Source organism: Neoarius graeffei, chromosome 27 (assembly GCF_027579695.1).
Source record: "Neoarius graeffei isolate fNeoGra1 chromosome 27, fNeoGra1.pri, whole genome shotgun sequence".
Lineage (NCBI taxonomy): Eukaryota > Metazoa > Chordata > Actinopteri > Siluriformes > Ariidae > Neoarius > Neoarius graeffei.
In genome coordinates this window covers 25739368-25764690 of record NC_083595.1, presented here as the reverse complement: position 1 = coordinate 25764690, position 25323 = coordinate 25739368, and the positions used below count along the sequence as shown (strand labels likewise).

The 25323-nt window shown below is 40.2% G+C and overlaps 1 protein-coding gene across 1 annotated transcript in view; it reads right to left on the bottom strand.

Moving 5' to 3' along the window:
* Positions 1-1135: 1135 nt before the first annotated feature.
* slc7a9 (solute carrier family 7 member 9) overlaps positions 1136-25323 on the bottom strand; it is an 82511-nt gene continuing 58323 nt past the window's right edge. The window contains exons 4-12 of the mRNA XM_060911274.1: positions 19133-19258; positions 18825-18924; positions 17636-17680; positions 12413-12536; positions 12054-12157; positions 5792-5888; positions 5270-5419; positions 2508-2682; positions 1136-1197 (exon numbers count right to left, since the gene is read on the bottom strand). Coding sequence (XP_060767257.1) covers positions 1136-1197; positions 2508-2682; positions 5270-5419; positions 5792-5888; positions 12054-12157; positions 12413-12536; positions 17636-17680; positions 18825-18924; positions 19133-19258 — 983 coding nt within the window. The remainder of the gene's footprint in view (positions 1198-2507; positions 2683-5269; positions 5420-5791; positions 5889-12053; positions 12158-12412; positions 12537-17635; positions 17681-18824; positions 18925-19132; positions 19259-25323) is intronic.

Sequence of the window (25323 nt, the reverse complement as noted above, 5' to 3'; positions counted from 1 at the left end):
CGGGAGCATTTTGCTCGTTTCATAAACCAGGAGCTGGGGCGGAAACTGTATGACAGAGTGCGCGAGGGCGCGCGAGAGAGATTGCGCATGTGCCTGGAGCTGGGGCGGAAACTGTATGACGGAGTGCGCGAGGGCGTGCGAGAGAGACTGCGCATGTGCCTGGAGCTGGGGCGGAAACTGTTGTATGCGCCAAGAGGCGCTGCCGGGATCTGGGGCGGAAACTGTCGTATGCTCAGCTAGCTCAGCTGGGAAACACTTGCCAGTCATAACAAGACGGTTGTAAAGTCGATCAGTTGTGAGTCGCATAAGTCATAAGTCGATGACTACCTGTAGTTTTAATAAGGTATTTACAACATCCTGTGTTGTATTTATACATAGATTTTAACATTTATAGCCTGCAGATGGTGATAGTGAACAATTAGATCTTTAGATCAATGCTTCATTTACAAAGCTGGATAAGAACCAATTTAATTGTAAATCATCCACATAGGTGTTTTCCCAAAAAACTTCGCATTCATGAAAATTCTTGAAAACCATTTATATTCTACTTGCGCTCCTTAGTACTGTATGTGGATGTTTACACGTAGGAAGACTAACTAATATAAACCTCAGCTTGATTGACTTCAAATCACATGTGCATTACAGCACTTTTATATATGGGCCATAATGCAGAAATTGCTTATTTTTACTGTGTCTATAGCATTTGCTGACATTAATTAAATATGAATAATAAAGAAACACAAACCCAGAAATTAAGACAAATAAAAATAGTCAATTACGTCAAAAGAAATGCTACTCTACAAGCAGAGAGTAGGCTGGTCTGTCTGCGCATAGCCATAAGTCAAATGCCACATCTGAGATTTAGCACAGGTCTTTCTGTCCGAGTAGGAAGACAATCAGTATTTGTGAATCTTTTGCAAATCTGGTGGAAATTTTTAGTTCAGTTTAGGCTATGCAAACATTTACACACAAATTTACTAAAAGATTGATAAATGAATCTGATGAGTCAAATGAGGAAACTGGCATGATAGTTCCCTTAACTTTTTGTAATAATTCCCTTTTAAAATTCTGAAACAATATAATTACTAATCAGTCATCATATGATAGCATCTGGTCCTTTTATTGATGATGTGCTTCATTCTGTCTTCTCTGGTGGTACAACTTCCATTAGCAGCTGAAGATGCATGGTGAGGGGAGCTGAGAATATTGCAGGTGAAAGTTTAAAGGTAAAATTCTGTGCTATACATTCACAATTTTTCCATTTTAACTTGCACAGCAACTTACAGTTCAATACAGTGCTTCAGAATAGCTAAGGTAACTAGGTTTGATCATGTAAATAGAAGTGAGTTGACAGAATGTACAACTTTTGTGAATAATAATTTGGTTTAAGTAATATGCTGGTATATTATTACTTATCAATTTTATTTCATGTGATTGACACTTTCTGCTCTCACAGCTTCAGAACCACTCAAAGAATTTGAATAGCAGACATTTAGAACCAAGCAAATCTATTATTCTGCTTATAAAATCATTAATTTATTTCTACATTCAAGGTGCAATAGTTCATTTTTTATTTCTTACTTGTACAAATAGCCTGGAAAATATGTAGAACATAATAATAATTGAAGTCGGCGGCACGGTGGTATAGTGGTTAGCACTGTTGCCTCACAGCAAGAAGGTCCTGGGTTCGAGCCCAGCGGCCAATGAGGGCCTTTCTGTGTGGAGTTTGCATGCTGTCCACATGGGTTTCCTCCGGGTGCTCCGGTTTCCCCCACAGTCCAAAGGCATGCAGGTTAGGCTAATTGGTGGCTCTAAATTGACCGTAGGTGTGAATGTGAGTGTGAATGGTTGTCTGTGTCTATCTGTCAGCCCTGTGATGACCTGGTGACTTGTCCAGGGTGTACCCTGCCTTTCGCCCATAGGATAGGCTCCAGCTTGCCTGTGACCCTGTAGAACAGGATAAAGCGGCTAGAGATAATGAGATGAGATGAGATAATTGAAGTCGGCGACATGGTGGTGTAGTGGTTAGCACTGTTGCCTCACAGCAAGAAGGTCCTGGGTTCGAGCCCAGCGGCCGATGAGGGCCTTTCTGTGTGGAGTTTGCATGCTGTCCACATGGGTTTCCTCCGGGTGCTCCGGTTTCCCTCACAGTCCAAAGGCATGCAGGTTAGGTTAATTGGTGGCTCTAAATTGACCGTAGGTGTGAATGTGAGTGTGAATGGTTGTCTGTGTCTATCTGTCAGCCCTGTGATGACCTGGTGACTTGTCAAGGGTGTACCCTGCCTCTCGCCCATAGTTAGCTGGGATAGGCTCCAGCTTGCCTGCGACCCTGTAGGACAAGATAAGTGGCTACAGATAATGGATGGATGGATGGATGGATGGATAATTGAAGTCAAGACCACTTTATGGTTAGTGAACTTATCTTAAGGTTGACTAATCTTGACTAATGTATCTTTAAAGAATAAATTAATTTTTGGTTTTATATAAATGGTGTTACTTCTACTCACTCATTATTCTGCAGGCCCAGTTGAACTTGTAGTACACAAAGGGAAGGTAAATAATCAGTCCACCCAATATGAATACTGTGCAGTACAGATATTCAAGCTCAGGTTTGTCAATAATTGGAGCTAAAACCAGGTAACAGGAAACAACCACCACAACAGCAGGGATAACTATGGGCACCTGTGAGGGACAAACAGCTGGAACTCTCAGGTTTCATTTTTGAGGCACTTTTGATAAGACAGTTTTGTTATCACTTCAGCTTGTTTATGGATTATTATGCTGTGACTGTGACAATGAATATCAAATTTCTTATTATAATTACTATAAACTGTACATTTCTAAAGGAAGTTAGGAAAGGGAAAATAAAATAGATTTGTCATTAATTGGCAAAAAATAACTGTACAACATCTAGTGAAGCCATGAAATGTACAAACTCCATTTCCAGAAAAGTTTAGATATTTTCCAAAATGCAATAAAAACAAAAATCTGTGATTTGTTAATTAAAATAAACCTTTATTTAACTGATCAAAGTAAAATAAAATATTTTCAATTGTTTTACTGACCAACTTAACTGCATTTTGTAAATATAAATGAAGTTAGAATTTGATGACTGCAACAAGCTCCAAAAAAAGTTGGGACGGAGACAAAATAAGACTGAAAAGTTAATAGGATATTCAAGTAACACAATTTTGGAAGATTCAAAAATAAGCAGGTTAATTGGTAACTGGTTGGGTATCATGATTGGGTGTGAAAGGACCATGCACCAAAGGCTTAGTCTTTGCAAGCAAGGATGGCACGGTGGTGTAGTGGTTAGCACTGTCGCCTCACAGCAAGAAGGTTCTGGGTTTGAGTGGCTGACAGGGGCCTTTCTGTGTGGAATTTGCATGTTCTCCTTGTGTCTGCATGGGTTTCCTCCAGGTGCTCCGGTTTCCCCCACAGTTCAAAGACATGCAGTTAGGTTAACATGGGGTGGCCTTGGGCTGAAGTGCCCTTGGGCAAGGTACCTAACCCCCAACTGCTCCCTGGGCGCTGTAATATGGCTGCCCACTGCTGTGTGCGCGTGCGTGTGTTCACTGCTTCAGATGGGTTAAATGCAGAGGATGAATTTCACTGTGTGCTTGAGTGTGCATGTAACAAATAAAGGCTTATTCTTCTTCAAGGATGGGTTGTGGCTCACCCCTTTGTGCCAAAATTCATGAGAGAATTGTTAGTCAATTCAAAAACAACATCTCTCAATGCAAGATTGCAAAGAATTCAGGCCTTTCAAAATCTACGGTACATAATATTATGAAAGGATTCAGGGAATTCAAAGACATCTCAGAGCATAAAGGGCAAGGTCAGAAACCACTGCTATATAACCTTCAAACAGCCTGAGAAACCATCATGCGAACGTCACAAATTTAGCTACACGGGCTTGGGAGTACTTTTGAAAAACCATTGTCACTTAACACCGTCCACCACTGCATCCAGTAATGAAACATGAAACTGTATTATGCAAGGAGGAAGCCATTCATCAATTCTATGCAGAAACAATGGTGGTTTCTGGTGGCCTCATCTCAGACAGACAGAAAGACAGTGGAAATGCATGCTGTGGTCAGATGAGTCCACATTTCAGCTTGTTTTCAGGAAAATCCCACATTAAGTTCTCCATGCCAAAGGTGACCATCCAGATTGTTCTCAGAGAAAGGTGCAAAAGCCAGCATCTGTGATGGTATGGGGAGCATCAGTGCACACGGCATGGGTGAGTTGCATGTGGGTGACGGTACCATTGATGTGGGGGTATATATTGGGATTTTAGAGAGACGTACATCGCCATCAAGGTCACATCTCTTCCTGGGAAGTCCATGCTTATTTCAGCAGGACAATGCCAGGCCTCATTCTGCAGAGGCTACAAGGGGCTTCATAGACACAGAGTGCATGTGCTTGACTGGCCTGCTGCCAGTCCAGATCTGTCTCCTATTGAGAACATATGGCACTTCATGAAGAGGAGAATCAGACAATGACAGCCATGGACTGTTGAGCAGCTGAAGTCTTGTATCAAGTAAGAATAGATAAAAATTCCAATTGCAAAACTGCAACAATTAGTATCCTCAGATCCCATATGATTAAAAAGTGTTAATAAAAGGAAAGGTGATGTAACACAATGGTAATAATGCCTCTGTGTGTGTGTGTGTGTGTGTGTGTGTGTGTGTGTGTGTGTGTGTGTGTGTTTACAGGCATCAAATTCTAACTTTGTTTATATTCACAAAATACAATTAAGTTGGTCAGTAAAACTATTGAAAATCTTTTCTTTGTACTTTTGTCAGTTAAAGTTTTTCAATTAACAAATCACAGATTTTTTTTGTTTTTATTGCATTTTGGAAAATATCACAACTTTTCTGGAAATGGGGTTTGTACTTATGTACATCTCAAATATCAAAACAAGACATCATTCAAAATTACAAAGTAAATTTGAGATAATAATAATAATAATAATAATAATAATAATAAAGCTTTATAGAACTGTGTGTTACAAAACAGAGAATTATAGGTGATATGGACTTCATAGACTATGTTACTGTGTCACACACAGTTCTTTCAGCTGTTTGTTTAGTATACACATATTTAGTTTTAGCTCTGTTTGTACCAGTTGACTCATGTAGAAACTGACAATAAACATCATTGTCATTTTAGGACCTACACTAAACAAATTTATAAACTTTAGCACAGAGAGTGAGGAAAAATCTTATATCTAGGACTTAAAATATGCATTGAAAATCACTCTTACCTTCACAGGTCTGTGTAAATCTTTTCTTGTGAATCGCATGACAATGAGAGAGAGGGCAGTAAGCCCATAGAAAGCCCACTGAGCAAAGCTGAAGTAGTTAATGAGGGAATTAATGTCTGCTGGAATGATGTAGCAGACACTCAAAAGTGCCTAAATTTGGATATAAGAGCAACACATACACAAACATACAAATTAATATATTTATAATATATAAATATGCATGGGGCAGTGCTAGCTCAGTAGTTAAGATGTTGAACTACTACAAAGGTTGGGAGTTCAAAACCCACTACAACCAAGCTGGCACTGCTGGGCCCTTAACCCTCAACTGCTCACTTGTACAACTGACATAATTTGCTCTGGATAAGGGTGTCCGCCAAATGCTATAGATGTAATGTATAAATGTCTACATATGGTAGGCTATGCATGCATCTTCTGATGAATCTTTGTAAAGCCAAATGAAACAACAAAAAAATCAAATTGGCAATATAAAATGTATCCCTTTATACAATATTAGTTACTTACATTAAAGACAATTGCTGGTGCAGGGGTGTAATGCTTCAGACTGATATAGGAAAGAATCTTCACCACGTGTCCTTCACGTCCAGCCACATAAGTCAGCCTTACCAGCGCGCATGCACACACACCAGAAAATATTGATTTGCTATGATGGTCCTAAAACTGTAAGACATTAAGCCACTGATAGCCTACTGTATGTTACAGTGCCTTCCACATTTATTGGCACCCTTTGTAAAGATTAGTAAAAAGGGTTAGAAAACAATCCACCTTTTGGTGAAGTCACTTAATTTCAATGAAAAAAAAGAGAAAAATCCACCCTTTAATTTAAATAAATTTATTCAGAGAAAAACAAATCCCTCATCAAGAAATAATTATTTTTAAAAAAAACATATGTGCCACAATTATTGGTACCCCTGGATTTAATACTGTGTACAACCTCCCTTTGCCAGTAAAACAGCACTGAGTCTTCTCCTATAACATTTTATAAGGTTGGAGAATATAGAGCAGGGCATCTGAGACCATTCCTCTTTACACAATCTCTCCAGATCATCCAGGGTCTGAGGCCCTCTCTTTTGCCCTCTCCTCTTCAGCTCATCCCACAGGTTTTCAATGGTGTACAGGTCAGGGGACTGAGATGGCCATGGCAGAAGCTTGATTCTGTGGTCAGCTAACCATTGCATGAGGACAGAATAGCCTCCCAGAGCTGTTGTTGAGATGTGAACTGCCTCCCACCATCATAAACACTTCTCTTGATGATGCTCCAAATGTTCTCAGAAACTGTACTTTCATAGAAACTGTACTTTCTGAATCTGTCAATAACTCAAAATGCCCCCAGGCCGACATGTGTCCCTGGATTCTGTGATCTGCCACATTTTTGCCTTGATTTGGACATATGCTTCAGATCATTGTCCTACTGGAAGATACGATGTCAACCCAGTTTTAGTTTCTTGGCAGAGGCAGCCAGATATCGATTTTAAATATCCTGGTGTTCTATCCATGATGCTATGAAGCCTAACAAGTTTTCGAGGGCCTTTGGAGGAAAAAAAAACAGCCCCAAAACATCACAGAACTTCCACCATATTTTACAGTTGGGATAGGGTTCTTTCCATTACAGCTACTCTTTACGCCAAACTCACCTTGAGTGGTTTTGTTTTTTGTTTTTTCCAAAAAGCTCCATTTTTGTTTCATCAGACAATATAACATGGTTCCAGTCCAATTTGTAGTAGCATTTTCCAAACTCCAGGTACTTACGTTTGTGGTTAACTGATGGAAAAAGCTTTTTTTCTGGCATACCTTCCAAATAATCTGTTGGCATGGAGGCAGTGTCTGATGCCAGCAGATTTTACTTTTTTAACCCCAAGATTTTACTTCTTCTTGAAATTCACCAACAGTGATCCTTGGGATTTTTTTTTTACCTCTCTTAATATCCTTCTTACTGTATATGGGGGCAAAATAAGCTTGGATCCTCTTCCAGGCAAGTTTGTAACAGTTCCAGTTGGTGTCCACTATTTTCGCTTTTTTTTGAACAACCATTCCCTGATTTATGAAGGTCACTTCTCCCTCATTTGGTTTGTGTTTTCTCTTATCTTTCCCATATTGATGGATGACTAAGGTAATTTGGCCTCTGTGGAAATTAAATGTGCATAATATTTCTATTTTGATTCTTGAGATCAAATGAACAGAACCATTTTTTTATTTGACTGCTTGCGAATGAGGGTGATTCACGAGATTCAAGAGAGCTTTATTTTCAATACATCTGTATACATGTATACAGTGCATTGAAATATTGTTTCCCCTCAGGCTCTCCATCATGCATTTATAGATTACAAAAACAAGGTATATAAATAACTCTATCTATAGCTATGTAAGTAAACATTTAGCTATCTAAACATCTAGCTCTCTAAACATATAACTATCTAAGTACAATAAACAACATAAATGACAAGACAAAATGGGTGCAACATGACATTGTGCATGTGTGTGCAAGTGTTCATTTTAGTGCAAAAATACAAGAGACTGCAGTTCAGTTTGAAGAGTTCAAGTTTTACCAGGATATTACAAGAAGACAAGACAGGTACAAAGTGAGCATGTTTGTGCAAATGGGAAGTATAGTGCCAATGGATGAGAAATGAATGAGAAACTGTAGTTTCAGTTTGAACTGTTTACAGTCAGTTGAGGACTCTAACTGCCTGGGAGAAGAAGCTGTTGCAGTGTCTGGTAGTGATGATTCAGATACTTTGATACCTTCTGCCAGATGGCAGGAGAGAGAACGGTATATGTGATGGGTGGGACTTGTCTTATGCTATGTGGCTGGCACAATGGATGATGTGGTTCTTATAGAATTGGGAGATGTGTGGAAGAGGAACCCCAATGATCCTCTCTGCCATCCTCACTATGTGCTGCAGGGACTTTTGTTCAGCGACATTGCCATTCCCGAACTAGACAGTGATGTAACAGCAGAGAACACTCTCAATGGTCCCTTGGTAGGAGGATGGGAGGAGGGAAGCTGGCCTTCTTCAGCTTTCACAGAAAATCTAGGCACTGTTGAGGGAACCCAGGTAACTCCAGAGGAAAGATGATGCCGTCAAGAAACTAGTTCTTGTTTTTATTGTGGACAGTCTGGACATTTCATCTCCTGCTGCCCAGTAAAAGGCTGCCCACCAGTAGATGTGGGGACATGGGTGGGCATCTCCACACACACTTCTCCTGCTGTTAGGTCGACACTGACTGTTGAAATTTCGTTCCAGAATAAGGTCCAGTCTGTTCAAGCCCTCATTGATTCCGGTGCAGATCAGAGCTTTATCAAGACTTCCTGGGCGGAAGAATTGAGCATCCCCTTGCATCAGCTAGATTGCCCCCTTGTCACCAGAGCTTTGAACGGGGCTGAACTCAGCCCCATTTCCTGTGTCTCTGACCCTGTTACTTTGAAGGTTTCTGGCAATCATGTTGAGTCAATTTTATTCATGAACAACTCCCTTGAGTTTATTGTACTTGGTCTTCCCTGGTTACACCTCCACAATCCCCACATTAACTGGAGCGATGGGACCATCCTCTCTTGGAGTACTCACTGCCTGGTCTCCTGCCTATAGTCTGCTCTGATTACCCTGGCCCCTCTTGTCACCAGTCCTGATGAGACTATTGAGCTTTCTAATGTGCCCCCCGAATATCTGGACCTTCGTTTGGTGTTCAGCAAGGCTCGCGCCACCTCTCTCCCTCCTTAGCGACCCTATGATTGTGCCATAGAACTGTTACCTGGAACCACACCTCCCAGGGGTTGTATCTACTCTCTTTCCCCCTTGGAGTGGGAGGCCATGGATAAATACATCTCTGAGTCTCTAGCAGCTAGCAACATTCACCCATCATCCTCTCCAGCTGGAGAAGGGTGGTTCTTTGTGGAAAAGAAAGACAAGTCCCTCAGGCCCTGCATTGACTATCGAGGACTTAACACTATCACTGTCAGGAACCGTTACCTTCTACCACTCATGTCCACAGCCTTCAAATTATTTCAGGGGGTTCAGTTTTTTACCAAGCTGGACCTCTGCAATGCTTACCACCTGGTACAAATAAGAGGAGGAGATGAATGGAAGATGGTGTTTAAAATGCCTATGGGCCACTATGAATATTTGGTTCTTCTGTTTGGGCTCATTAATGCCCCCTCTATCTTTCAAGCCCTGATCAACAATGTCTTGCAAGATTTCATTAACCAGTTTGTCTTTGCTTACCTCGATGATATCCTCATCTTCTCCCCTACATTGGAGATCCATCAGTTCCACATCAGACAGATCCTGCAACAACTTTTAGAGAACCAACTCTTCACCAAAGCAGAAAAGTGCAAGTTTCACAAGTGCACCATGTCCTTCTTGGGCTTTGTGATTTCCTCTGGTGTGGTCCTAATGGACCCTGACAAGGTCAAGGCAGTCCTTGAGTGGCCTGGTCCCTCTTCCCGTAAGGAACTGCAGTACTATTTAAACTTCTATCGAAGGTTCATCAAGAACTATAGCACCATTGCCTCTCTTCTGACCGATCTCACATCTTCCAAGCATCCCTTCTCTTGGACCAACCATGCTGAGAAAGCTTTCTCTTCTCTTAAGAGCAGATTAACCACAGCTCCAGTTTTCATCATCCCAGACCCCACCATTCAGTTCATTCTCAAAGTGGATGCCTCTGACACTGGTGTTGGGGCTGTTCTGTCCCAAGGGTCAGCCAAGGATAACAGTTTGCCTGCTGTTTTGGGGACTTGTTGCCATCTTCCTGGATTTCACTAAGTGGGTTTTGGACTGTGCTGCTGTGCCTGTCACCTGGCTGCCCTCCACATGAGCCAACTCCTCAGCTACACTTCTGCTCATTTTCTGTAGTTGTACATTGGGTCCTATCTGTTTCTGTGGCCTTTGGATCGTGACACCAAAGTATAACCCCAATTCCAAAAAAGTTGGGACAAAGTACAAATTGTAAATAAAAATGGAATGCAATAATTTACAAATCTCAAAAACTGATATTGTATTCACAATAGAACTTAGACAACATATCAAATGTCAAAAGTGAGACATTTTGAAATTTCATGCTAAATATTGGCTCATTTGAAATTTCATGACAGCAACACATCTCAAAAAAGTTGGGACAGGGGCAATAAGAGGCTGGAAAAGTTAAAGGTACAAAAAAAAGGAACAGCTGAAGGACCAAATTGCAACTCATTAGGTCAATTGGCAATAGGTCATTAACATGACTGGGTATAAAAAGAGCACCTTGGAGTGGCAGCAGCTCTCAGAAGTAAAGATGGGAAGAGGATCACCAATCCCCCTAATTCTGCGCCGACAAATAGTGGAGCAATATCAGAAAGGAGTTCGACAGTGTAAAATTGCAAAGAGTTTGAACATATCATCATCTACAGTGCATAATATCATCAAAAGATTCAGAGAATCTGGAAGAATCTCTGTGCGTAAGGGTCAAGGCCGGAAAACCATACTGGGTGCCCATGATCTTCGGGCCCTTAGACGGCACTGCATCACATACAGGCATGCTTCTGTATTGGAAATCACAAAATGGGCTCAGGAATATTTCCAGAGAACATTATCTGTGAACACAATTCACCGTGCCATCTGCCGTTGCCAGCTAAAACTCTATAGTTCAAAGAAGAAGCCGTATCTAAACATGATCCAGAAGTGCAGATGTCTTCTCTGGGCCAAGACTCATTTAAAATGGACTGTGGCAAAGTGGAAAACTGTTCTGTGGTCAGACGAATCAAAATTTGAAGTTCTTTATGGAAATCCGGGACGCCATGTCATTCGGACTAAAGAGGAGAAGGACGACCCAAGTTGTTATCAGCGCTCAGTTCAGAAGCCTGCATCTCTGATGGAATGGGGTTGCATTAGTGCGTGTGGCATGGGCAGCTTACACATCTGGAAAGACACCATCAATGCTGAAAGGTATATCCAGGTTCTAGAGCAACATATGCTCCCATCCAGATGACGTCTCTTTCAGGGAAGACCTTGCATTTTCCAACATGACAATGCCAAACCACATACTGCATCAATTAGAGCATCATGGCTGCGTAGAAGAAGGGTCCGGGTACTGAACTGGCCAGCCTGCAGTCCAGATCTTTCACCCATAGAAAACATTTGGCGCATCATAAAACGGAAGATATGACAAAAAAGACCTAAGCAGTTGAGCAACTAGAATCCTACATTAGACAAGACTGGGTTAACATTCCTATCCCTAAACTTGAGCAACTTGTCTCCTCAGTCCCCAGACATTTACAGACTGTTGTAAAGAGAAAAGGGGATGTCTCACAGTGGTAAACATGGCCTTGTCCCAACCTTTTTGAGATGTGTTGTTGTCATGAAATTTAAAATCACCTAATTTTTCTCTTTAAATGATACATTTTCTCAGTTTAAACATTTGAGATGTCATCTACAGGTATGTTCTATTTTGAATAAAATATGGAATTTTGAAACTTCCACATCATTGCATTCCGTTTTTATTTACAATTTGTACTGTCCCAACTTTTTTGGAATCGGGGTTGTAAAACCTGGAGTAGAATAATTATCGAAATAATTTTGTCTGCATAAATCTGGAAAGTGATAATGAGATGGCCAGAAATTAAGAGTGTATATAGTTTTTATGCTGCAATAAAAATCACACCAAATGTACAAATGGCACAAAAATCTGACACACTCACAGCCAGAATGGCAGCCTATCAGATTTTATGTCTTCCCATAATATAAATTGCTTTTAATTTTAATAAAGATTTTTAATGCATAATCAAATTTACCTTCCCCCTGTAAAGCAGCTTCCATTAGCAGCTCCAAAAGTGGAGAAGACCACAAACAATGGCACCATCCATGACAAAGGGTATAGCACTCGATCTCCAAAAGTCTGTGTAACATAGAAGGTTTTTGGAGTTTTTGTTTTTTTAAATAGTTGGCTTAAATGATATTCAGGAGGATTATACACAGATTCTTGATAAACAGGGAGGATAGAAGTCTGCAAAGCTAATGACTGACTTCTTTCTGATGCTGTTTTTCAGGGAACTTTTAGGACTAAACTGCACTTTTTCCAGCTTCTCTGATTATTGTTACAGTTGAAACAGTTTTTTTATAAACTGTGTATCTCTATTATAACTATACTCACCACAGCAACAGCAGAAGACTGAAGTAGTTCTGTAGGTGTTATGACAGTGAAGTATGCAATATTAACCAACACATAGCACACTGACACTAAAGGAATCCCAATAATGATGGCCAAAGGAAGGTTCCTGTCAAGATTGCAGAGGAATTTTGTCATTACAAAATGCAACAAAAAATGCAAAGGAGATACTTTTATTTTTAAAAAAATCCCATACATGGTGCTGAATGATCAGCCTACAACTGTAATAAATGCTCTATTGAAAAAGTAAGAAAACAATATGATCATACAATTTACAGTGGTGCTTGAAAGTTTGTGAACCCTTTAGAATTGTCTATATTTCTGCATCAATATGGCCTAAAGCATAATCAGATTTTCACACAAGTCCCAAAAGTAGATAAAGGCAAGGCAAGTTTATTTATATAGCACATTTCATACACAGTGGCAGTTCAATGTGCTTTACAGAAGTAAAAGCAAAACAGTAAACAATAGAAAATAAAATTACATAAAATAAATGGGGAAGAAAAATAATAAGAATTAAACAATAGTAGAAATAAAATAATAAAATGAAGTAAAAATTCAGTTAAAAAACAGCAGAATAAAATAGAATAAAAGTTAAGTAAAGTTTAAAACATGCAGAGACTGTAAAAGTTAAGAAAGTTTAAAACATGTAAAGATGACGATATTAATCAGTTAGCAGAAAGCATCTGAAAACAGCTTGGTCTTTAGTCTAGATTTGAAGCTGCTAACAGCAAGAGCATTTTTAATGTCCTCTGGAAGTTGGTTCCATAGGTGTACTGCATAGTAGCTAAAAGCTGCTTCGCCACACTTTGTTTTAACAACAGGTTTTACCAGTAAATTTTGCTGCTGCGATCTGGTAGATCTGATTGGGTTAGGCCGCTGCAACATATCAGAGAGGTAATTGGGCCCTGTACCATTTAGAGATTTGTACACCAGCAGCAATACTTTAAAGTCAATTCTATAGCTTACTGGAAGCCAGTGAAGGGACCTTAGAATTGGAGTAATGTGCTCTGTTCTTTTCGTTCGTGTGAGAACCCTAGCCGCTGCATTTTGAATCACCTGAAGTCGTTTGATGGTCTTTTTTGGGAGGCCTGTGAAAAGGCCATTGCAGTAATCAACCCTACGAGAGATGAAGGCATGTATAAGTTTTTCCAGATCATATTTTGACATAAGTCCTCTTAGTTTGGAAATGTTTTTTAGGTGATAAAATGCCGTTTTAGTGATTGCTTTCATGTGACTGTCAAAATTTAGCTCGCTGTCAATGAAAACACCAAGATTTTTAACCATATATTTTGTTTTAATCCCCTTTGTGTCAAGAATAGTGGTAATCCTGAGTCTTTCATCTTTTTTCCCAAATAGAATTACTTCTGTTTTATCTGTGTTCAGCTGAAGAAAATTTTGTGACATCCAGTTGTTGATTTGGTCGATACACTGGTAGAGACATTCAAGGGGGGCATAATCATTAGGTGATAGAGCAAAATAAATTTGGGTGTCATCTGCATAGCAGTGATACAAAATTGAGTTGTTCTTGATAATTTGTCCAAGTGGGAGCATATAAAGGTTGAATAGTAATGGTCCAAGAATCGACCCCTGGGGGACACCACAGGTCAAGGACATTGATGTTGAAGTACAATTTCCCATGGTAACAAAGAAGCTTCTATCTTTTAAGTATGATTTTAACCAATCGATAACTTTACCAGTCAACCCAACCCAGTGTTCAAGTCGATATAGCAGTATGTTGTGATCAACAGTATCAAAAACTGCACTGAGGTCCAGTAACACCAGGACCGATGTTTTGCCTGCATCAGTATTAAGATGTTTGTCATTTATAACTTTAATCAGCGCTGTTTCAGTGCTATGATTGGCACAAAATCCTGACTGAAAGTTATCAAAACAGCTGTTTGATATCAAGAAGGCAGTTAATTGATTGAAGACAACCCAGTTAAACAAATGAGGCAAAAATATTATACTTGGTCATTTATTTATTGAGGAAAATGGTCAAATATTACATATCTGTGAGTGGCAAAAGTATGTGAACCTTTGCTTTCAGTATCTGGTGTGACCCCCTTGTGCAGCAATAACTGCAACTAAACGTTTCTGGTTACTGTTGATAAGTCCTGCACAGCGGCTTGGAAGAATTTTAGCCCATTCCTCCATACAGAATAGCTTCAACTCTGGGATGTTGGTGGGTTTTCTCACATGAACACCTTGCTTCAGGTCCTTCCACAACATTTCGATTGGATTAAGGTCAGGACTTTGACTTGGCCATTCCAAAACATCAACTTTATTCTTCTTTAACCATTCTTTGGTAGAATGACTTGTGTGCTTAGGGTGATTGTCTTGCTGCATGACCCACCTTCTCTTGAGATTCAGTTCATGGACAGATGTCCTGACATTTTCTTTAGAATTTGCTGGTATAATTCAGAATTCATTGTTCCATCAATAATGGCAAGCCCTCCTAGCCCAGATGCAGCAAACAGGCCCAAACCATGATACTACCACCACCATGTTTCACAGATGGGATAAGGTTCTTATGCTGGAATGCAGTGTTTTCCTTCCTCCAAACATAATGCTTCTCATTTAAACCAAAAAGTTCTATTTTGGTCTCATCCATCCACAAAACATTTTTCCAATAGCATTCTGGCTTGTCCACATGATCTTTAGCAAACTGCAGAGAAGCAGCAATGTTCTTTTTGGAGAGCAGTGGCTTTCTCCTTGCAACCCTGCCATGCACACCATTGTTGTTCAGTGTTCTCCTGATGGTGGACTTATGAACATTAGCCAATGTGAGAGAGATCTTCAGTTGCTTAGAAGTTACCCTGGGGTCCTTTGTGACCTCACTGACTACAACCCCGATTCCAAAAAAGTTGGGACAAAGTACAAATTGTAAATAAAAACGGAATGCAATAATTTACAAATCCCAAAAACTGATATTGTATTCACAATAGAACATAGACAACATATCAAATGTCGAAAGTGAGACATTTTGAAATTTCATGCCACATATTGGCTCATTTGAAATTTCATGACAGCAACAAATCTCAAAAAAGTTGGGACAGGGGCAATAAGAGGCTGGAAAAGTTAAAGTTACAAAAAAGGAACAGCTGGAGGACAAAATTGCAACTTACTACGTCAACTGACAATAGGTCATTAACATGACTGGGTATAAAAAGAGCATCTTGGAGTGGCAGTGGCTCTCAGAAGTAAAGATGGGAAGAGGATCATCAATCCCCCTCATTCTGCACCGATAAATAGTGGAGCAATATCAGAAAGGAATTCGACAGTGTAAAATTGCAAAGAGTTTGAACATATCATCATCTACAGTGCATAATATCATCAAAAGATTCAGAGAATCTGGAAGAATCTCTGCGCATAAGGGTCAAGGCTGGAAAACCATACTGGGTGCCCATGATCTTTGGGCCCTTAGACGGCACTGCATCACATACAGGCATGCTTCTGTATTGGAAATCACAAAATGGGCTCAGGAATATTTCCAGAGAACATTATCTGTGAACACAATTCACCGTGCCATCCGCTGCTGCCAGCTAAAACTCTATAGTTCAAAGAAGAAGCCATATCTAAACATGATCCAGAAGCGCAGATGTCTTCTCTGGGCCAAGGCTCATTTAAAATGGACTATGGCAAAGTGGAAAACTGTTCTGTGGTCAGACGAATCAAAATTTGAAGTTCTTTATGGAAATCAGGGACACTGTGTCATTCGGACTAAAGAGGAGAAGGACGACCCAAGTTATCAGCGCTCAGTTCAGAAGCCTGCATCTCTGAAGGTATGGGGTTGCATTAATGCGTGTGGCATGGGCAGCTTACACATCTGGAAAGACACCATCAATGTTGAAAGGTATATCCAGGTTCTAGAGCAACATATGCTCCCATCCAGATGACGTCTCTTTCAGGGAAGACCTTGCACTTTCCAACATGACAATGCCAAACCACATACTGCATCAATTAGAGCATCATGGCTGCGTAGAAGAAGGGTCCGGGTACTGAACTGGCCAGCCTGCAGTCCAGATCTTTCACCCATAGAAAACATTTGGCGCATCATAAAACAGAAGATACGACAAAAAAGACCTAAGACAGTTGAGCAACTAGAATCCTACATTAGACAAGAATGGGTTAACATTCCTATCCCTAAACTTGAGCAACTTGTCTCCTCAGTCCCCAGACATTTACAGACTGTTGCAAAGAGAAAAGGGGATGTCTCACAGTGGTAAACATGGCCTTGTCCCAACTTTTTTGAGATGTGTTGTTGTCATGAAATTTAAAATCACCTAATTTTTCTCTTTAAATGATACATTTTCTCAGTTTAAACATTTGATATGTCATCTATGTTCTATTCTGAATAAAATATGGAATTTTGAAAATTCCACATCATTGCATTCTGTTTTTATTTACAATTTGTACTTTGTTCCAACTTTTTTGGAATCGGGGTTGTATTACACGCCTTGCTCTTGGAGTGATCTTTATTGGTCGACCACTCCTGGGGAGGGTAACAATGGTCTTGAATTTCCTCCATTTGTACATAATCTGTCTGACTGTGGATTGGTGGAGTCCAAACTCTTTAGAGATGGTTTTGTAACCTTTTCCAGCCTGATGAGTATCAGAAATCTCCTTTGTTCATGCCATGATACACTTCCACAAACGTGTTGTGAAGATCAGACTTTCATAGATCTCTGTTCTTTAAATAAAACAGGGTACCCACTCACACCTGATTGTCATCCCATTGATTGAAAACACCTGACTAATTTCACCTTCAAATTAACTGCTAATCCTAGAGGTTCACATACTTTTGCCACCCACAGATATGTAATATTGGATCATTTTCCTCAATAAATCAATGACCAAGTATAATATTTTTGTCTCATTTGTTTAACTGGGCTCTCTTTATCTACTTTTAGGACTTGTGTGATAATCTGATGTTGTTTTAGGTCATATTTATGCAGAAATATAGAAAATTCTAAAGGGTTCACAAACTTTCAAGCACCACTTTATATCCATAAATTGTGTGATCTTGAAGGCACCAGTGTGCACTGTTAGTGTTTAACCTAATTAATCTGTGAAGAGGAATGCACTACTATGTCCTCTTGGTCACAAAAATTACTACAAATGACAGATGTGTGCATTATAAATCGGTTGGACAGTATTTGGAAAATAAACATGTGTACTGCAGAACAAAGCACTGACAGCCTTCACCTATATGGGTCTTTTAGCTCTTCTGTTATGAAGTTCAGTTGATTCCTGTAGAAGGCAGAAGGTAAAGAGTTGAATCTGCTACCAGCCCAGTAGTTATAATGTAACATGAGTCCACTACCAGTTGCTATTTATTATTTAATAGGTCATTGTTTAATTTTTAATTGTAGGAATTCTTGTGAGAATTGAAAATGAAATATATCTGAATATTTAACTGAAAACATTTACAGGTAGTCATCGACTTATGACTGCGTTTGGTTACGACTGACCGGTCGTAAACCGATCTGGTCGTAAGTCAGCCTATGTTAAATGAATGTAAGTATATTGTGATGTGTAATGATATTGTAATCATCTTAAAGTCTTATTTTATCAACATTTTCTTATTTCATTACCTTAGCTCATTATTTGGTTTAAGTCAAACACTGCATACTACACTGCGTACAGTACAATTTGTTTAATATGTGCAAAACAAAAAATACGAAATACAGGTGTGAAAAATAGAAAACATTTTAGTTTGAAACATACCAAAATACAAATGTAAAACATAGCAAAATACAAAACTTAGTGACCGCTGGCATTACTGGTGCTTGGCTGTGGGTCGTCTACGTCATCATCAGCTGTTGCAGCGCTCGGGCTGGTGGGAGGATTTGCTCGTTTCATAAACCAGGATCTGGGGCAGAAACTGTATGACGGAGTGCGCAAGGGAGCGTGAGAGAGACTGCGCATGTGCCTGGAGCTGGGGTGGAAACTGTTGTACGCGGCGAGAGGCGCTGCCGGGAGCTGGGGTGGAAACTGTCGTACGCTCAGCTAGCTCAGCTGGGAAACACTTGGCAGTCATAATCAGACGGTCGTAAAGTCGATCGGTCGTAAGTTGCATAGGTCGTACGGTAAGTCGACGACTACCTGTACTTCAAAATTGTTGTGATGTCGTATTTTTTATTCAAAACATGACACATTCCTAAAACTCTTGTGATCTTGAATTCTGAATGTGAGTTATGTGTTCTTGTGCCTATTTAATTTCACCTAATCTGAAATAAAATGAACTAATAGCTTTATAGAAATTATTTCAAATGTCTATTTGAGCTGACATACAAATTTGGACTGCAATGTATATTGTATTGATAGCTACTGTTTGGTGTATATGGTGCTGATAGGTGCATGATGGTTGCTGTAAAGTAGTAAATTGTCTCACCATCCATCATAGGCCCAAAGACCATTATAAAATGCAGATCCAATTGACCCAAATGAAGTTGTTCCCCCTTCAAAAGCATTTTGCAGATTCTCTGTGTTTCCTGAAAACATGAATATGAAAGAGAAGAGACTGAGAGATATTTATATCACAACAGTTTATTCTACTGCAAGCTACTCATTAATTTAAACTATAAAAAAGTAAAAAAAAAAAACATTAATTGCAATATTATGTCTAGTGTTTCTTGATTTAGAACTAATCACTTTTCATTTCATTTGTAGCATTATGTTCATTTGTAGCACAGTGCAAACCTTTGGCCAGCAAATCAATGCCTGACACGACTATGATGACAATGATGAGGAGTTTGGCTGCAGTGAAGAAATTCTGAACATAGCTAGACAGCTTCACACTTAAGCAGTTCACAACTGTAAGCAACACTGTTAAATGGATAAAGAGAGAGCAAGAGGTCACATAAACAAGAACATAAGTATTTGGAACCTCTGATATTTTAGAATAATATTATGCTGAATAAAAATCATCCTGAAAATTGATAAAGAAAAACAAACATTAATTATTCATCAAAAAGTATAACAAGGATAGAGTGCTGGGATCAAATTATGAACTGTTCCCTGTTGGGTTTATGAAACTGTTGTACAACATCAAAATAAGCTGTTTTTTATGCTTAATTAATAAATCAGCTTTAACATGTACTCATATCACATACGCAGTACAAGCCCAGTTTTGCACATCATTAACATGAAATAGTTTAATCAGTATGTGCATATTATTTGCATTATCCATCCATTCATTATCTATACTGCTATCTGTCAGGGTCATGGGTAAGTTGGAGGCAATCCCAGCTGAGTTTGGGCAAGAAGTGGCGTACACCCTGAGTAGGTCACCAAATCATAGCAGGGCTAAAACAGACACAAACAACCATTCATACTCACTTTCACACCTATGGGCAATTTAGAGTAGCCAGTTGACCTATTTTACATGTCTTTGGACTGTGGCAGGAAACTGGTGCACCTGGAGGAAACCCTTGCAGGCATGGGGAGAACAATTATTTGCTTTAGACACATGCTAATTTATGCAGTAGTAGAAGAAGCTTCTGAACCTTCATCCATCCATCCGTTATCTGTAGCCGTTTATCCTGTACAGGGTCGCAGGCAAGCTGGAGCCTATCCCAGCTGACTATGAGCGAGAGGCGGGGTACACCCTGGACAAGTCGCCAGGTCATTGCAGGGCTGACACACATACCCCTTTTCCACCAAATCAGTTCCAGGGCTGGTTCGGGGCCAGTGCTGGTGCTGGTTCACAACTCGTTCAACTTGCGAGTCAGCTGAGAACCAGTTTGCTTTTCCATAGCTCGCGGTGCTAAGGGAAGCCACGTCATTACGTCGCTGTATACGTCAGTTACGTCGTTGTATACGTCAGTTACTTCGCTGTATACATCAGTTACGTCGCTACGTTTGCATAAACCTTGGCGCGAATATCGAAGGAAAAACAACATGGAAGAAGCAGCAACAACAACAACAACAATAATAATAATAATGGATGACTTCGCGTTTGTACAGCTGCTGCTTCTCGTCACTTAAAAATGGCGATCTTTCGTGGTCTTGTTATTGGTCTTAACAACTCTGCCCCCCCCCCGCTGATGTAAGCGGTTCTTTCCTCTGGCCCAGCAGAGAGCTGGTGCTAGCCTGGAACCGGTTTTTCTGGCCCCAGAGCCAGTTCTTTGTCAGTGGAAACAGAAAACCCGGTTCCAAACTAAGCACTGGCCCTGAACCAGCCCTGGAACTGCTTTGGTGGAAAAGGGGCAACAGACAAACAACCATTCACACTCACACCTATGGTCAATTTAGAGCCACCAATTAGCCTAACTTGCATGTCTTTGGACTGTGGAGGAAACCAGAGCACCCAGAGGAAACCCACACAGACACAGGGAGAACATGCAAACTCCATACATGCCCCTTTTCCACCAAAGCAGTTCCAGGGCTGGTTCGGGGCCAGTGCTTAGTTTGGAACCGGGTTTTCTGTTTCCACTGACAAAGAACTGGCTCTGGGGCCAGAAAAAACGGTTCCAGGCTAGTGCCAACTCTCTGCTGGGCCAGAGGAAAGAACCGCTTATGTCAGCGGGGGGGTGGAGTTGTTAAGACCAACAACAATAACAAGACCGCGAAAGATTGCCATTTTTAAGCGACAAGAAGCAGCAGCTGTACAAACGCGAAGTCATCCATTATTATTATTGTTGTTGCTGCTGCTGCTTCTTCCGTGTTGTTTTTGCTTCGATATTCACGCCAAGGTTTATGCAAACATAGTGACGTAACTGACGTATACAGCGACGTAATGATGTATACAATGACGTAACTGACGTATACAGCGATGTAATGACGTGGCTTCCCTTAGCACCGCGAGCTATGGAAAAGCAAACTGGTTCTCAGCTGGCTCGCAAGTTGAACAAGTTGTGAACCAGCACCAGCACTGGCCCCGAACCAGCCCTGGAACTGATTTGGTGGAAAAGGGGTAACAGAAAGGCCCTCGTTGGCTACTGGGCTCGAACCAGGACCTTCTTGCTGTGAGGCAACAGTGCTAACCACTACACCACCATTGCCCCTTTTCCACCAAAGCAGTTCCAGGGCTGGTTCAGGGCCAGTGCTTAGTTTGGAACCGGGTTTTCTGTTTCCACTGACAAAGAACTGGCTCTGGGGCCAGAAAAACCGGTTCCAGGCTAGCACCAACTCTCTGCTGGGCCAGAGGAAAGAACTGCTTACGTCAGCGGGGGGCGGAGTTGTTAAGACCAACAACAATAACAAGACCGCGAAAGATCGCCATTTTTAAGCGACGAGAAGCAGCAGCTGTACAAACGCGAAGTCATCCATTATTATTATTGTTGTTGTTGTTGCTGCTGCTGCTGCTTCTTCCGTGTTGTTTTTGCTTTGATATTCGCGCCAAGGTTTATGTAAACGTAGCGCCGTAACTGACGCATACAGCGACGTAACTGACGTATACAGCGACGTAATGACGTATACAGCGACGTAATGATGTGGCTCCGCTTAGCACCACGAGCTATGGAAAAGCTAACTGGTTCTCAGCTGGCTCGCAAGTTGAATGAGTTGTGAACCAGCACCAGCACTGGCTCTGAACCAGCCCTGGAACTGATTTGGTGGAAAAGGGGTACATGCCACTCCCTTCTGAACCTTTAACATGAAAATATACACAGCAAATTCCTCAGTGTTGAATTAACACTTTCAGAGTTAATTTGTGTCCAATTGGACCTATATAAACACAGTAGGGTGTTAAATCAACACTCTGGGTGTTAATTCAACACTGGGGGTTTTGCTGTGTATTTTCACCTAAATGAAAAAAAAAAACTATTTTGTGCTTGCTCTCTATGTATCTGCATGGGTTTTTTCCAGGCTGTCTGATTTTTTTTTCTTTTCAAGTGGTGGCTCATCCATAAGAACCATTATATCTATGAGCTGTTCAGCAAATGTTCCATAATCTCCATAAAGTCCTCATTCACAAGTCTCTACATTTTAAATTCCACTGAAATGCAAATTACTTCTTTTTATTGGTGACCAAAGTTTTTTGTTTGTTTGTTTTTTTTAATGTTGTTATTTGACAGGTATAAGTAGATGCTCAATTAATTTTCTCTCCTTTCTAAATGTTGCACAATTATGAGGACACATGCTCACTGACTCATTGAGCCCTATGCAATTATTATTGTACTGAGTGGTCAACAATGGAAACTTTAAAGGGGAACAGAGGGCAATATATAGAGTAAATATAACAATAAAACACACATTGATGAACCTTATTCAAGACTTACAAAAGTTTTTTGTTCTAAGGTTGGAAAGTTATAGTGTTTTGAAAGTAGCTCGAGCAAACTATTTCCACAGTTTGAACAGCCCGCCATGATATTAATTTTATCCAATCAGAATGCACGTTCATTTTCTCTGCGTAACACTCATGACGTATGTATGTGCCCAGTTGTGTTGGCTCATTGAGGTTGGGAATAGCACGTGTGAAATACCTGTTTCTGCCTCTTGCGACGATTTCGCAAGTCCACGGGTGGCGCCTATCTCATTGCAGCAAATAAATTCTGCTGGACTCGTGAGCAACTCCACGTTACATTTTCCGCACGAGCACCACGCCGTGTCACCTGCACGCAGACGCTCTGCCCCACGCTCGCCATGCCCATGGTCAGCATCAGTCTCATCCTCGCCGTAATCCGAGCTTTCTTCTCTTATTTCATCACCGGAGTCGAGAGTACCTCTCCTAGGTTCAAACTGGTACCCTTCTAAGCCATAGCCTGCTTGCAGAGTGTCTTGCGGGATCTCTTCATATGATTCGACAGAGCTGTTGCTTTCACTTGATGCGCCCGACGCCATGATTACACGCTTATCTCCTCTATTTCGGAGAGTTCCGCTAGTGCAGTGGGTAGCGCTGACGTCACGGTCTTTTAAAAATGGCGACTCTTGTGCGGTTTAGCGTATAAAGTATTATATTTACAATTACCAAGATATTTCGTTGTTTTCTAGTACATAAATTTGATAGAATACTTAAGAATACGTTACTTTGTCACATCAGCAACCGTATATATTATATTTTGTACCCCTTTAAGTAGCGCTAATAGAGGCCTATTGGGGCAGGAACCACGCTGCCCCATGTTAAAGGGAGGAGCAAAGGATAAGACAATTAATGACCATTTTGCCAACTTGGGCTAGTTTAAAAATGGTTTGCAGCTGCCAAGATTATGTTTGCCAAGAGCAAACAACCAGAATTAAATCAAATAGGTTTCTACAAACAAAGTCTAAGTGCATACATGTCTATAATATACAGAAGCATTTTATTGTGAAATATATTGCAAAATTAGTGTGTGTATATATACACACACACACACACACACACACACACACACAGTGGTGCTTGAAAGTTTGTGAACCCTTTAGAATTTTCTATATTTCTGAATAAATATGACCTAAAACAACATCACATTTTCACACAAGTCCCAAAAGTAGATAAAGAGAACCCAGTTAAACAAATGAGGCAAAAATATTATACTTGGTCATTTATTTATTGAGGAAAATGGTCCAATATTACATATCTGTGAGTGGCAAAAGTATGTGAACCTCTAGGATTAGCAGTTAATTTGAAGGTGAAATTAGAGTCAGGTGTTTTCAATCAATGGAATGACAATCAGGTGTGTTTAAAGAACAGGGATCTATCAAAGTTTGATCTTCACAACACATGTTTGTGGAAGTCGAAGTGCACGAACAAAGGAGATTTCTAAGGACCTCAGAAAAAGTTTTATTGATGCTCATCAGGCTGGGTAAGTGGAACAACACTGACATGAGCGGAATGCTCTAGTGGGTCAAGTTCATGGATATGAAAGCTCAGGAAGATTTAAAAACTACAAGCAACCTCAAAAATGAAATTTTTCGAAAGCCACGAGGAAGACCACACAAACAATTAGATGAGAATGCAAAGGAACAGACTTTAGACGGGCAAGCAGTAACAAGAAAGCGAGGCAGACCAAAAGGATCAAAGAATAAAAATCACAAGGAATGCAAGAAAATGTCAAGCTTAAGATATCTTTCAGCGAACAGCATTACGATATCCGATGATTTAATTTCTGAAAAATGAAGATAATGATAATGCCTCAATATGCAGCCACTCAACCAAATCCCTGCCTATATTTGCATACTACTAATTCAAATTGTACCTCAAGGGAACCATTTGAAAGGAATGATAACGCCAAACAAGACAAAGTTCAATGCAAAATTCAGCCAAATCTTCCAAATTTTGATGTTCTTCCGTCTGATTTTAACAATCGAATGTGGGGAAACATAAGTTACGAAGAACTTCGCACTAATATTAATGAAATATATGATCAGATAGTTAATTTCAGGAAGAACATTTTTAACATACCTAGTGGTAAGGCCGGAAAGTTGTTTATATCTGAGCTAACGTTTTGGCTGAAACAGTTTAATACAAATTCCGCACTTAACTCAATCGCTTTGAAAGCTTTTATGGTATTACCTTCTTTAATTCTACAGAAACCTTCTGCAACATCAAAGAGTAAAGATCACAGTATCACCATTGAACGTAGACTATTGCTTTGGAGACAAGGAGAGTGAATCTTCTCATGAAGGAAGTAAAATTCATCCAAGGTAAACTGAAGAGCTCCAAGAAAGCTAAATCTATGGAGGAAATCTCGAAATGCTTTGCGAATCTAGTAATGCAAGGTAAACTCTCTGCTGCAATCAAGCTCCTAGACCGGGAAAGTTCTACTGGAGTATTCTCATTATCACCTGAAATGATGGAAGAATTGCAACTTAAACATCCACAAGCTGCTGATATAGCTGAAGATTCCCTTCTTCATGGTCCAATAGACACAGTTCCGCCTTGTATCTTCGACCAAATTAACGAGAGTATGATATACATCTCAGCTTTGAAGACAAAAGGTTCCGCTGGTCCATCGGGTATGGACGCAGAG